Source organism: Perognathus longimembris, chromosome 8 (genome assembly GCF_023159225.1).
Source record: "Perognathus longimembris pacificus isolate PPM17 chromosome 8, ASM2315922v1, whole genome shotgun sequence".
NCBI lineage: Eukaryota > Metazoa > Chordata > Mammalia > Rodentia > Heteromyidae > Perognathus > Perognathus longimembris.
In genome coordinates this window covers 5599323-5613270 of record NC_063168.1, presented here as the reverse complement: position 1 = coordinate 5613270, position 13948 = coordinate 5599323, and the positions used below count along the sequence as shown (strand labels likewise).

The window sequence follows — 13948 nt, the reverse complement described above, 5'->3', positions numbered from 1 at the left end:
GCCTCACTGCCTTTGCACGTGCCTACGTGCTCTGGAAATGTAAAGATCAATCAGACCTTGAACTTGATCGCAAGAGGCCAACAGCCGAGTCAGAGAAAAGAAAAGAGGAGCGTGTGACTGACCTCCAAGAAGGTAGAAAGCACCACTGGCTATTACAAAGGCCCCATGATCTCTTGGAGATCTCAGGCCTGGGAGATATTATACCAGTGCTTAGAAAAGGAACAGCAGCCTGGAGTGAAAATAGGATTTGAGAAGGAGAACAAAATACAAATAAAGTCAGTTACTGGTAAGCAAATAGCCAGTGTCCTTCCCTTTGAGTGAAACAGTCCATTCATTGGTGTATGCAGGCTTTAGTTGATTACCTACTCCGTAACTTCCGTCTCCTGAATGCCTTTAGAGCAACATCTAGATTCTTGGGCTATAGTAACAATGTCCTGTGACACCCATTGGATAAGGCCACATCACACAAGAAACAGGATCATGGACAACCTTGGAAAGACTTTGGTCCCACTTCCTGGACCTGACATCTCACAGAATGACCCAGCAGTACTCAAACATTTGACTGCTCTACATTCCTGGGAAGAAGCTCCCTAAATAATGAGCAAATTTCTAATAAAATTTAGAAACAACAAGTGCCAGAATTAACTAAGAAATGTTAGGTTTCTAAGGATCATATTTTGGATCCGTCTCAGCTGTGGATACTTGTAGACCCTCACCCCTGAGAGAAGGTATGTGTGGGGCCTTATTGTGAGATTTAGAAAGAAACTAAGTGTGCCTAGTTCAGTCTGTGATCCTACTCTGTCTCTTGGGGGACAAATTATGGTAAGTAATGTAGGATCGCCAGAAAAGGCATGATGAATAACTTCAAATGGAAAGAAAAGCACCCAAAGAGAGCCAGGGCCTCAAAACCAGGATCCACTCCTGAGAATAACTTTTTTGTTGTTTTTGTTTGTTTCTTGTTTTCTTTGTTTGCATCAGTCCTGGGGTTGGAACTCAGGGCCTGAGCACTGTCCCTGACCTTCTTTTGCTCAAGGCTAGCACTCTACCACATGAGCCACAATACCACTGGAGTTTTGTTTTTGTTTTTTTGAGTAGTTGATTAAAGACACGAGTCCCACAGACTTTCCTCCCTGAGCTGGCTTCCAACCTCCATCCTCAGATCTCAGCCTCCTGAGTAGCTAGGATTACAGGCATGAGCCACCAGAGCCTGGCTTCTGAGGATGTACTTATTATTCAAGAAAGCACAAGGCCCCAGCTGCTGGAATGGGATATACTGGTAGGATTTTCCCCATCCCTAGATGAGGAAATCTGCTCCAGGGCCAGGCTTCTGTTAACCTTTACGGGTGTTTATGGGGGTCAGGACTGTTAGAATCTTATCTTAATACCTGGGATTCTTTAAAAAGAGGACATAGGAAAGGCCAATTCAGGCTCTAAGGCCACAGGAGGCACTGCAAACAATGAGTCCAGACTGCCTCTGCCTCTTGATGCAACTCAGCAAGAACAAACATTTTGATGTTAGCTTTGAATCCTTTTTAGATATTGCCAAGGCTACAAGCACAAGGGACATTTTTATGCAACACTAACATTTTACTGCACAGGCTTAGAAGGTTTTATGATGGCTGCTTTATTATGCTTAGACAAGAATCTTTGGCACTGGGAACATATTTATTTTGTTGACTTTTTACTTTTGGCCATGTAATTTCCTTGCAGAACTTCTGATGTACCATCTCAGACAATAGTTGTGCTAAGTGTGGATTTATTATTTTTTATCTTTTCGATTACTATCTTTCAGGAGTTGTACAAAGGCGTTGCCATTGAACAAAGCCGTTAATAAATACAATGCATCTTGATCAATATCCACTCTTTCAACATTCTTACCCATGCCCCCCAGCCTACCGCTTCCCTCACTGGTCTTAATTTTGCAGGATTCGCATTGGATTTCGGATGCTTGAACACCCAGAACCTGGCTGACCCTGGAGCATTTGCCCCGTCCCAGTCTCGACAGCGGATAGCTTAGCTAAGAAGAAGCCTACTAGATGTAAACCAACCCATCCAGGGTCCACGCCTCCACCGCCCTTAGGAAGCCCTCCCTCCCTCCCTACCAAACTAGAGACAGCTCCTACGCCCAGAGACCGACCTGCCACCCACAGGGCCTTCACAAGGGCTAGGTGGAGCGCCCCGCCCTCCCCCTCCCCCCTCCCCCCACACCGCACCTGCTTTCTTGGGATTGGAGCATGCAATGCTGTCTTTTTAGTGGCACGAGTCTCCTTGGGTGCTGCTATACTTTCAAACTACAACTAGGGGTAGGAAATACAACAAGGTGAGATGTCAGCCATAAATACAGTATGATCTCGAAACTAATGTGATGTAATTCCTAGCTGCACTACTGTCATACTATAATGATGTAATTCCTAATTAAGACGAATGCAATTCACGCACTGGTCTTAACCATTTCTGAGCTTTCCATACTGTCCCCTGGCAGGTTCACGAAGGTCCAAGAACACACACCTGAATTGCCCTGGGCAAACCAAAAGATCAAAGTCAAATACAAGGACAGCTCAGCTCCATGCCCAGAGGACCCAGCAACTCCCTGGCAGAACGAAACCAGAGGATTGGTGTGGGACACAGGGACACCGCTTCCCTGCTGAGTCCCTTTCCAGCTTCACCTCCTTGTAAGTTTAGAGAAGAAACTGGAGAGAAGCGCCCAGCTCTTTCTCCTCTTGGTAGCTAGTCAGCCCCCCCGGAGAGCAAAATGTTTACTCTGCTCCTTCCTGCCTTGACCTACACACAGACAAGCAGCCACACCCCCTCACCTCCGGAGCCAGCTGTTCTCCAGCTGTGTTCAACTTCTGGACTTGCACATGGAGAGGCACTTTCTTGCCAGAGCTTCAACTCCCACATTCCAGGATGGGATATTTAAACTCAGTGAAGCCTCAGCTTCCTGGTCTCTAAAACGTGTGTAACAATGCCTACCTGTTAGATGGGTTTTTGCTTGTTTGTTTTTGCCAGTCCTGAGGCTTGAACTCAGGGCCTGGGCACTGCCCTTGTGCCTCTTTGTGCTCAAGGCTAGCGCTCTACCATTTGAGCCACAGCGCCACTTCGGGCTTTCTCTGATTAATTTTTTGGAGGTAATAGTCTCCCAGACTTTCCTGCCTGGGCTGGCTTGGAACTGCAGTCCACAGATCTCAGCCTCTTGAGAAGCGAGGATTACAGGCACGAGCCACATGTGCCTGGCTTAGACCTATTTTTTCCTTAAGGTAAGCAGACTAAGTTTATTTGAAAGTCAAAGGAAAGTCCTGAAAGGAAATGTAGACTCTTCAAAGAGAGGCACCCCCAAGAAGAGTCCCTGATAGATCTTTTGTTGAGGATGAAATTGGACTCAAAGAAATTACAAAATCTTGTATACTGTAAGTGCATGTTGCTTTCTCTTGCTTTTTCATCCTTCTGCTTTTTCTGTTGTTGTTCATCTAAAGCTTTGTCTGTCCTGTCCTTGTTTTGTCTGTCTGTCCTGTCCTTGCTTTGTCTGTCCTGTCCTTGCTTTGTCTGTCTGTCCTGTCCTTGCTTTGTCTGTCCTGTCCTTGTTTGGTCTGTCTGTCCTATCCTTGCTTTGTCTGTCTGTCCTGTCCTTGCTTTGTCTGTCTGTCCTGTCCTTGCTTTGTCTGTCCTGTCCTTGCTTTGTCTGTCTGTCCTGTCCTTGCTTTGTCTGTCCTGTCCTTGTTTGGTCTGTCCTGTCCTTGCTTTGTCTGTCTGTCCTGTCCTTGCTTTGTCTGTCCTGTCCTAGCAGCTGCCAAGATGCTCCCTGGCCCCTTGGCTCAGCGTCTCTCAGAGGCCAGTAACTAGAGGCTGGACCATTTCTGAAGAACCCAGTGTACAGCAGGCTGTGGATGTTTCTCTTGGCCAGAGTCTTTGTTTTGCTCGGATTCTCTGAGGATGGAAGAGGAAGTGGGTTCTGCAGGCCTGCAGGGAGGGCGAAGTGTGCTGGTGGCTGAGCTGTGTAGCAGAGGGTAAGAGCCACCCCTGATTTGGAGCCTGACTGAGCCATTGGAGCCACTGAAGGAGGGGCCTTTCCTGGGTACACAGCGGGTCGGGGCCACCACAGATGACACAGGCTGTGGATCAGGTTGTCCGCTGGACAATTTGTCCCCTGGAGACACAGAGTCAATGTCGTCTTAGAGTCGACTGGCAGTTACAAAGAGCCCCGAAGTAGTGGCCTGCGCAGCCGATGCCCACGGGTGAGACCCACAAGTACAACAAACAGCTCAGACTCAGGAGCATCTATGTGCGTGTCCAAGTGAGCCACTGGCAGGAGGCCAAGGCAAAAACCAGTGCAAGCTTGGATGGGAACAGGGGAAGGAAAACTCAGCCGAGTCCCCCGGCCCAGGAGGCAGAGTTTACCCACTCACCAGGCATTTTCTAAGTGTCTACGACATGACACTCGAAGTTTCCATGAGCAGTGAAAAGGCTCCCCTTCTGCCTGGGATCCAGTCTTATAAGACATACACATCCCATCTTCTCTTTCTAAGAGACTCTGTGTTCCCACAAGCATTTGAAACCCTCGTGACACCCAGTGTATTAGGCATCATTTTCAGTAAATCATTTCTTGGAGTCTGTGGTTTGTATCCACTATCTCTCTGAGTTGGCTCTTCAAAAGGAAGGCTTGTTTTGTTTTTTCCTAGATAAAGTGCATAGATGGTTGAGATTTCCAAATATGATCAGCTTTTCTCTCTCATCTTTTGTAGAGGCTATGACAAGAGGCAAATTGGATTTGGTGCCGTGGGTTTCTGTCTTTCTAAACAGGGCAGCTATGTTCACTTCAGTCTATTCTTGTGATACGTCTAATTATTCCATAGATTGCTATTGTGAAATAAAATATATCACATAAAGATACAAACTATAGCTAACAGGTTAACATAGTTTCTGTCATTTAGCCCCATATTTTATTTCAGAGAAGAAAATAGATGTACTATGAAGTTAAAGATCTCAGAGATAACACACCACAGTGATTGAACTTGAACCTAAAATATTTCTCATATCTGTATCTATATTCAATGTTAAATATCATTCCAACCATAAATATCACATAAGACAATTTCTCCTTTTCCATTTGTCTCACCATCCTGATCTCTTTTACCGATAATTGATGCATAAATTTTCATAAGCAGGGTAGTTCCATTATTTATAATTCCATCAACTATGTTTCATATATCATGTATCTAATCATCTCCTTTCATTGAATGGTTTCCTAAGATTGCTGTGGCCTGGGTCTAACCCTTGCAGTGGAAAGGTGGGGAGAGGGTACTGACGTGTGACATTTGGCCACCTACTGTGGTGAAATTCTCCCCGGATGGCTAGTTTTAAGTTATCATCTGGGATGGGAGGGGATGCCCACGTGTGGGTCTTGAAGAAGGTACAAATTGACCCAACGTTCCTACTGACTTGGTCCTTGGAAACATTTTACTACCTGGTGCCGAATTCTGAATGGATTCGTGAGAGTGGCTCTTTCACTAACAGCTTTGATTGTATTCTTAGACACTTGGTAGTACGTTGCGTCTCTGATTATCCCTGAGACTGCCAATCTCTGTGTGTCCCCTATGCATGTTCTTACATCCCCTAAGGTACTCATGCCACTAGACTCTTTGCTTTTTTCCTAAAATTCATATAGTGAAACTTTATTCCCAAAGGCAATGGAACCAGTAGATAGGGCCCTTGGGAAGCTGTCTATGAACTAGGAAATAGCCCTAGCCAGACAGCAAATCTACTAGTATCTTTTTGTTTGCTCATTTGTTTGTTTGTACAGTACTGGGACTTGAACTTAGGGCCTAGCACTATCCTTTAGCCTTGGCCCACAAGGCTGGTGTTCTATCCCTTGAGCCATAGTTATACTTCTGGATTTTTGGTGGTGGGTTGGAGATAAGAATCTTGTGGACTCCTCTGCTTAGTCCAGCCTTGAACCTCAATCCTCAGATTTCAGCCACCTGAGTAGCTAGGATTACAGGTGTGAGCCATCTCACAGGTGCCCAGCAACTCTACTGGTATCTTAATCTTGGACTTCTCAGCCTTTAATTCTATGAGAATGGAACTTTCGTTTATAAGATGCCTGATTTTTTTATTTAATTACTGCAATGTGGAGTCAGATACAAACTTCTTTTAAACTTTAAATACATGTACATACATATATATATATATACACACACTAGTGTCACTAATGACACTAGTTATTAATGAACTTGCTTGATACAATTTCCTTGTAATTACTTTTTTTTTTTGGCTAGTCCTAGGCCTTGAACTCAGGGCCTGAGCACTGTCCCTGGCTTCTTTTTGCTCAAGGCTAGCACTCTGCCACTTGAGCCACAGCGCCACTTCTGGCCATTTTCTGTATATGTGGTGCTGGGGAATCGAACCCAGGACCTCATGTATACGAGGCGAGCACTCTTGCCACTAGGCCATATCCTCATCCCCTTGTAGTTACATTTTTATTTTACTATGTGTAAAATGTAACACAGGCACAATACAAGGGGAGCCATGCCTGTAACCCTAGCTACTCAAGAAGCTGGGATTCAGAGGTTCATGAGGCTCTCCCCTGGGCAGAAAAGTCTGCAAGATAACCAACAAAAGCCAGGCTGGAAACATGACTCAGTGATAGAATGCCAGCCAGGAGCAAGCAAGCGGAACAAGAGTACAAGCTATTGAGTTCAAGCCTCAGTATCTGCAGAAAAAAAACCACAACGTATAGCATAATTAAGTCTGTCTTTATCCTTGAAATTCGTTTATTGGGAGTGAACATGAGAGAGCTGATCCTGGTTTCTTCTACTCTGTAAGTATTCATTAAACACCTGGGACATGGTGCGATCACTGGCAGCTTCGTCACCATGGGGCTTCCTCTCTGGTGAGGAGCACAGACAGAAAATAAACGAGCAAATGCATAAGGGAAGGGCTGCTGATGAGAAGAGGTATGTGTCACCCAGCAGGGGAGGGGACAGAGAGATGGAAAGACCTCCAATAAGACCACATTTGAACAGATGTCTAAGTAAGTGGAGAGTAAACCTACCTAATTTTCCTTCCATTTGCTTAATGGGTTTTACTTAAACCCCATTGTCCATCTGGATGTAATCAGAGACTCTGATTATACTTTTCTAGTTCATATGTGATTATCTGAATTCCTTTTCATGTCCTTTATTTTTCTCAAGTGTTGTTAGGAAGTTGGTCTATTTTTCCATCCATCAATATGTTCCCCAGGGATCGTTTCTCAGATGATCCTAACTTTACCCTGCTTGCTATTTTTTCCATCCTTTCTCTCAAAGAATTCGCCAGTTCTCACTGTTCTTCTGCTGTCATGTTTCTAAACTACCCTTTCTAGTATCAAAATGTAAGAAATTACATTTTAACTATGTTTATCTCTCCAACAGCCTTAGAACCTTTTGTTTTATTCTATTTTTTTTGTTGTTGTTGTTGTTCGTTTGTTTTTTTGGCAATGTTAGCAAGGATTTTATTTTAGTGCAACAGAGCCAAAGTAGGGAGAAATAAAAAAAGAGATACATTTCCTGTTCCCCACGAAGGAAATGGGAGTCAAAGATCCAAAACGGCACTTCCCACCAGCTTGAGTGCAAATAGTCTCGTCATCCAGTAACAACTAATTCTGAGACCACCGTTCTGAGTGGGTAAGATTGACAGAGGCCGCAACACAGGGAACCTTTCGGACTTCCTTTTGTGAGGCAGGCCCTTTTCCACCTGCTCATGGAGAGTTCCAGATGGTTGCCATTTCAAAGAAAACAGATTTAAGTATTCCCCTCTTCTATTTCAAAGGAGGATTCATCTTTTTATGTGGCTTGGGTTTATTAACTGCATTTTTTGTTGTTGTTCTTTTCTTTTTTTGGTGCTTTTTTGCACTTGCTAACAAGCGTTTGGCCACTGAGCTACATCCCAGCCCGGGAGGAATCAGCATTGAATCCACAACATTGTCCTTGGGACTTAAGCCAAATTGGACTCCCTACGCACTTTTGCTGAAAGAGTGGATGAATTTGAAAAGTCACTTCTAGGTTTCCACTCTCATTCATACTAAAAGCATCTTAACCTGGTTGTTAGTTTTGTTTTTGTTTCAGTCTTTTGGTCTTGGTTTGGGTTATTATTATCTTTAAGTAGTTGTACAAAGGGATCTCGATTCAGTACATCAGTTTATGAGTGCAATGCATCTTGGTCCTTCCACCATTCTCCCCATCTCTCCAACAATGTTTACCTATGTACATTGAATATTATGACTATTCTTGCCCACCTTTCCTCTCCGCATTCATGTGTCCTCTCTTCTTGCCTCTCCCTGAGAAACACAAGTTCTGACTTCCTAGTATTTATTCTGGTTTGGTTGTCATTGTTGCTTTGTGTTGTTGTGTTGCTGGTGCTGAGGATAGAACTGAGGACGCCACACATGCTAGACTAGCACTGAGCTATAACCCCAGCCCCAGCTCATTCCTTTAAGTAGGTCAGAGGGGACAGAGCCACACAGACCCACCCATGTGCACTTCTGTTCCTAGCTCTGATCTTCGGAAAACAATTTCAGACTTCATTCCTTTGCTCCAAACAGAGAGCTTTGTCAGACAGCTGAGGAAAGGAGTCCCTCAGCAAGGAAGAATGCTTCCAGGAGAAATGACACCGGTGAATTTACACCACTGCATTTCCTTTATTGTACACGAGAAGGATGCAAAGTCTTTGGCCAGTCCTTAGTGTGGTTAGACCATATGCTTTTCAGCTCTGCTTTTCCACCACCTGCGTATCCACATTCCCCCCAAAACCAAAACGACCAGAGACAGCGGGGCCAGCGCAATCTTCCAAGAGAAGGTGGGGGAGGCTGCGGAGAGAAGACAGAGATGTCAGGACAGAAGCGTCGCTCACTGCAAGACAGGTCAGGCCAGGGCCGCACAGGTTTGCTGAGAAATACACCGGGACACTGGAGGGCGGGGTGGGGGGGTGGTCCTTGTAAATTTGCACTGGTTTGAGAAATGTTATTGACACCAAAATCAAGGGTATTTGAAAATGGCGTTGGTGCCATTAGAAAAACAAGCAAGGCCGGCCAAAATCTGTTCCCAAGAACATTGTAAGGTAGGGAGCGGGTGCTGGGGACTAACTGTCCCAACTGTGAGGGGGTGTCTCACATGTGACCTCTTTCCATCTGTGACACCGCCAGGGGCCAATCCTCCCTCTTCCAGGGGCCATGGGTGGCTTGAGGATTCAACCAAGAAACAAAGGGGAAGAGCAGGCTTTGCCACAACAAGCTCATTCTTTTGATCGGCTATTGTATCGTCAACCCTATAGGCATCTCTGAGTTAGGCAAATACAGGAAATAACTGTGAACTTCAAAAATGAGCATGTGGGGACATAGTATTAATAAACACATTGCTCACGAGGCCTGAATTCTGCTGTTTGTTTGTTTGTTTTTGAGAGAAAGACTCCCTATCAAACGCTGGCTAGCTTCCGCTCCCTCAGCCTCCAGTATGGAATGGAGAATTCCACACTTTCAAGTTATTACTTGGCACAGTCTATCCAGGCTCGCAGAAATCACCAGGATCTCAGCCTGACTTTCCAAAGGACTCTTCACCTTACAAATTCATGGAGCCAGGCACCAGTGGCTCACGCCTGTCATCCTAGCTACTAGGGAGGCTGAGATCTGAGGGTCATGGTTCAAAGCCAGCCTGGGCAGAAAAGTCCAGGAACCTCTTCAATTAACCAGCAAAAAAAGCCAGAAGTGGATATCTAGCTTAAACAGCAGTGTGACAGCCTTGAGTAAAAAAGCCAAGCCAGAGCACACAGCCCTGAGATCAAGGCCCAGTACCAGCACAAAAAGTAAACGAACAAAGCTGCACTTTTCAGAGCAGCTCATGGAACGTGTCCCTCCATCCTGAAGGAAGGCCCCATCGGCCCTCCCATGACCTGACCTGGAGAAGGGCTGGCCCTCCGGACTCCAGCATCAGAACCTGGCTAAGCACCGACTCTTTAGGCTCACTCCTCTGATCCCCAGAGGAAAGTTGCTTTTTACAGAACCCTCCATTTCCAAATCCCCGTGTCCCTGCTAGACCTGGTGTCCTGGGGCGGCCCTGCAAATAGCCCAGTGCACACAGACCCCAGGGTGAAACTGCCCTAGGAAGGGGGCGGGGGAGGGTTGGCCGGAGTCTCTCTAGGACCAGGCCACCAGGCTGTGCCTTCCAAGTCTGTGGTGATGCTGGAGGAGGAGCCAGGTGTTGACAGCTGTGCTGGGTGTGCTTTGTTTGGAAGATACGGCTACTCCTGCTGAGAATCACTTGGGCGTAGCGTGTGTTGCTTTCTGGAACTGTCAACACATACAACATCAAGTGCACTTCCCTTTCCTGCTCAGCGATTAAATAGACAGAAGAAATCAATTTACTCAAAAATGATAGCGCTTCTTTTTTATGTGACTAAATGGATAATGGATTGATTTTTGCACTTGTTTCCTGTTTCTAAGGTCTTTGACCTCAGAGCTATTCTGAACCTTGGTATCTTCCAGGCCCAGCTCATGTAGGATTTAGCTTCTCCATTTTAAGATGAGACCGGGCCGCCCTTTCCTAGAGGCCACTCAAGGACAGCAGACCCTGGCGCCCCAAGGCAGGACCACGTGAGGACACAGGGCTCTTACGAGTTCATCCAAGAGCCATGTCATGCGCCTTCTAACACCTAACGCTTCATTTGTTTTTGTTTCGTTTTTTGTTTTTGCAGTCGTGGGGATTGAGCTCTGGGCCTTGCGCTTGCAAGACAGGCACACTACCATTTGAGTCGTGCCTCCAGCTCCTTTCTGCAGGTAGGGTCTGGCTGGGGTGGCATGCACTGCAATCCTCCTGCTTGTTCTTGCCATGTCACTGGGGATGACAGGTGTGACCACTGTGCTTCTCCAACAGCTGGAATAACAGGCACGTGCTACCACACCAAGCCTCCGGTGGAGACCGAGTCTTGTGAGTTTCTATGCCCAGGGTAGTCTTGAAGCCCCATCCCCGATCCCAACTTCCCAAGTAGCTAAGGTTGCAAGGTTAAGCCTCCATGCCTGGAGCAACTGAATTACGTTTTTGTTTTTAATTCCTCAATGTCCAACCTCTCATTGAGCAAAAATAATTATCACAGGGTAGGAGGTTTGTTAAAGGATGACATGGAGATCATCTGTGGACCATGAAACAAGTTCCTTTTCCCATTAGTGTCCCCCAAATGCATACCTTCTTTGACTGTGGTATGCAGTACTTGATGAGTCCGTGTGCCGTAGACCTTACAGGTAAAATCCGTATGCAGATCCTCCCTTGTGACCGGGTTAAAAAGCAGTGGTACTTCAATGTAGCTCTCATTATTTTCTGAATACTCCCTGGATGAGAAAACACTCATTTAAGTGTGACATACCAAAGGTAAGCATATCTTTTACCATCTAGACTATCAAACATTCTCAAATTTGAACTAATGGCACGTTGTATGAAGTTAGGAGAAATTGACACATACTTCCTTACTTATTTAGGAGAGTTTTTTTCAGCTGGTTTCTGAAGGCCAGAGTGACGTTGAAAGCGTTGCTTTGTCACATTGGGCCATCTGTCACAACGAGAACTCATACCTTCGTTTTCATTTACATGGAAATTTTCATGTTTTAAATGCCTTTCATGTACCCAGGCGTGGGAACAGAGAAGTCCAATGTGGGGAAGCCTTGCTCTCTTACCAAGGACTTATTCCTATATTGAAGAGGAGGGAGCTTCCAGGACTCCACCGTCAGCCGTGTCTACCCTTCGTGTCTACTGCTGTCTCCACACACTCTACCCCAGATCAGCGCTGCGGACGAGCATGGACAGGGAGGAGAGCTGCCCTGTGGAACGCGGGCAGATGTCCAACACCCTTCCTAGCTCTCAAGAAAGCCAGGCAGCGGAAGACTTTCATCTTCAGTTAATGATGGAGCGAGTGGTAGAGAGCCAGCCTTGAGTAAAAAGCTAAGCAAACGCGTGTTCAACCCCCAGTTCAGGTACCAAAAAACATCATGCAGTGAATCCACTAGGATTATTTTTTTTAGTAACAAGAAGAAAAAATATGGAAATCTGTTTCTTTAAGAAACAGCCGGGCACTGGTGGCTTGATCCTAGCTACTCAGGAGGCTGAGATCTGAGGATTGTGGTTTGAAGCCAGCCCAGGCAGGAAAGCCCATGAGACTCTTATCTCCAATAAACTACTCAGATAAAGCTGGAAGTGGTGCTGGGGCTCATATGGTAGAGTGCTAGCCTTGAGCAAAAGAAGCTCAGAGAGAGAGAGAGAGAGAGAGAGAGAGAGCACCCAAGCCCAGAATGCAAGCCCTAGGAGTAGCAATAAGAGAAAAAGAAAATGAAGTAGGAGTAACTGTTATGGGGCATGTAGTTGTGTTCTTTTCAACAAAGGCTTGGAAGCAAATTATTATGCTAACCGTGTTCCAATCAATTCCATCTGGAAAGAACTTTTTCTTTTTAGAACTAGAAGTTCAATTTGGTACCTCATGAGTGTTTGACAAATGCTCTATCACCTGAGCCATGCCCCCAGTCCTTTTGCACTTTTCAGTTTGTTTTACAGATAAGGTCTCTTACTACCTAGCCGAGGCTGGCCCCAGAAAGGGTTTTATTTTATAAGTCTTTCAAAAAAGACAAAGACAGGCTAACCCAAAGTGTCTGAACCATCATTTAAAGAAATGTTTTATAATTCGGAATGTTGCATTGTCTCCCTTGCTTACATGCAAATAGCTTCCATTTGTGAAATCTGAGCATTCTAGTTTCACACTGAAAAAAATATCCTCAAAAGATAAATGTGTACAAGAAAGAACGAAATCTGTCTTTCTTTCTTTTTTTTTTTTTTTTGCCAGTCCTGGGGCTTGGACTCAGGGCCTGAGCACTGTCCCTGGCTTCTTTTTGCTCAAGGCTAGCACTCTGCCACTTGAGCCACAGCACCACTTCTAGCCATTTTCTGTATATGTGGTGCTGGGGAATCAAACCCAGGGCCTCATGTATATGAGGCAGGCACTCTTGCCACTAGGCCATATCCCCAGCCCGAAATCTGTCTTTCTTTTATTAATCAATCTTCTTTGGAAACTGGGGCAGCCCACAATTCCCTAAAAATCAAAAGAGTTCCTGGTACAGATACTGAGGCTAGATCTAAGAGCCTTTATAAGGGTGGAGGAGAAAGCATAAGGTCAGATGGCAAAAGGGGAGATGGAGATGGATTCATTCCCAAATATTTTTTAACCTGGAAAAATAAAAATACAAGAAAATGTTCTAAACAGCTACAAAAGGCAACCTCTAACCGATCAACTACAATTATACTCATAGAGATTTAGATCAAGTCTGGTGTGTGTGTGTGTGTGTGTGTGTGTGTGTGTGTGTGTGTGTGTGTACAAGCACTACTGGGTTCTTGAACTCAAGGCCTTTAGCTGTTGCTTGGCTTTTTCTCAACAAGGCTGATGCTCTATCAATTGAGCCAGAGCTCTACGTCAGGCTTTTTTTTGCTGGTTAATTGAAGATCAAAGTATCTTGGATTTGTCTGCTCAGGCTGGCTTTGAACCTTGATCCTCATATCTCAACCTCCCGAAGATCTAGGCTTACAGGGGTGAGCCACCAGTGAGAGTTGGACATTCAGTTTTAAGAACCTTTGAAACCGAACAGCGTGGAAGTCAGAAATAGCACCTTCGCGGCGGTGTGTCATGTTAAGAAGCCAAATGTGACTCTGCCTCGTAAGGAAGCGCGATGGAGTAGCAGGGAGATGCGCTGGACCACCTACCGGACGTCCCCCTGCGTCAGCCGGCCTCCGGGGGAGGTGTTCTGCACTTCGCTGTTGTTCGCCATCCACTGCACATAGGCAAAGGGGGGGTCTTTGTCTGGCCCCAGGAACACTTTACATGGAATTGTCAGTCTTGATCCTGAGCACCGCAAGACATAAGGAGTCAACGGGAAACAAAGGCATTACAA

At 45.6% G+C, this 13948-nt stretch overlaps 1 protein-coding gene across 1 annotated transcript in view; it reads right to left on the bottom strand.

The window, feature by feature from the left end:
* Positions 1 to 8651: 8651 nt before the first annotated feature.
* Positions 8652 to 13948, bottom strand: part of Il1r2 (interleukin 1 receptor type 2) — a 44364-nt gene continuing 39067 nt past the window's right edge. The window contains exons 7-9 of the mRNA XM_048353539.1: positions 13761 to 13899; positions 11208 to 11350; positions 8652 to 8839 (exon numbers count right to left, since the gene is read on the bottom strand). Coding sequence (XP_048209496.1) covers positions 8721 to 8839; positions 11208 to 11350; positions 13761 to 13899 — 401 coding nt within the window. The 3' untranslated portion in view covers positions 8652 to 8720. The remainder of the gene's footprint in view (positions 8840 to 11207; positions 11351 to 13760; positions 13900 to 13948) is intronic.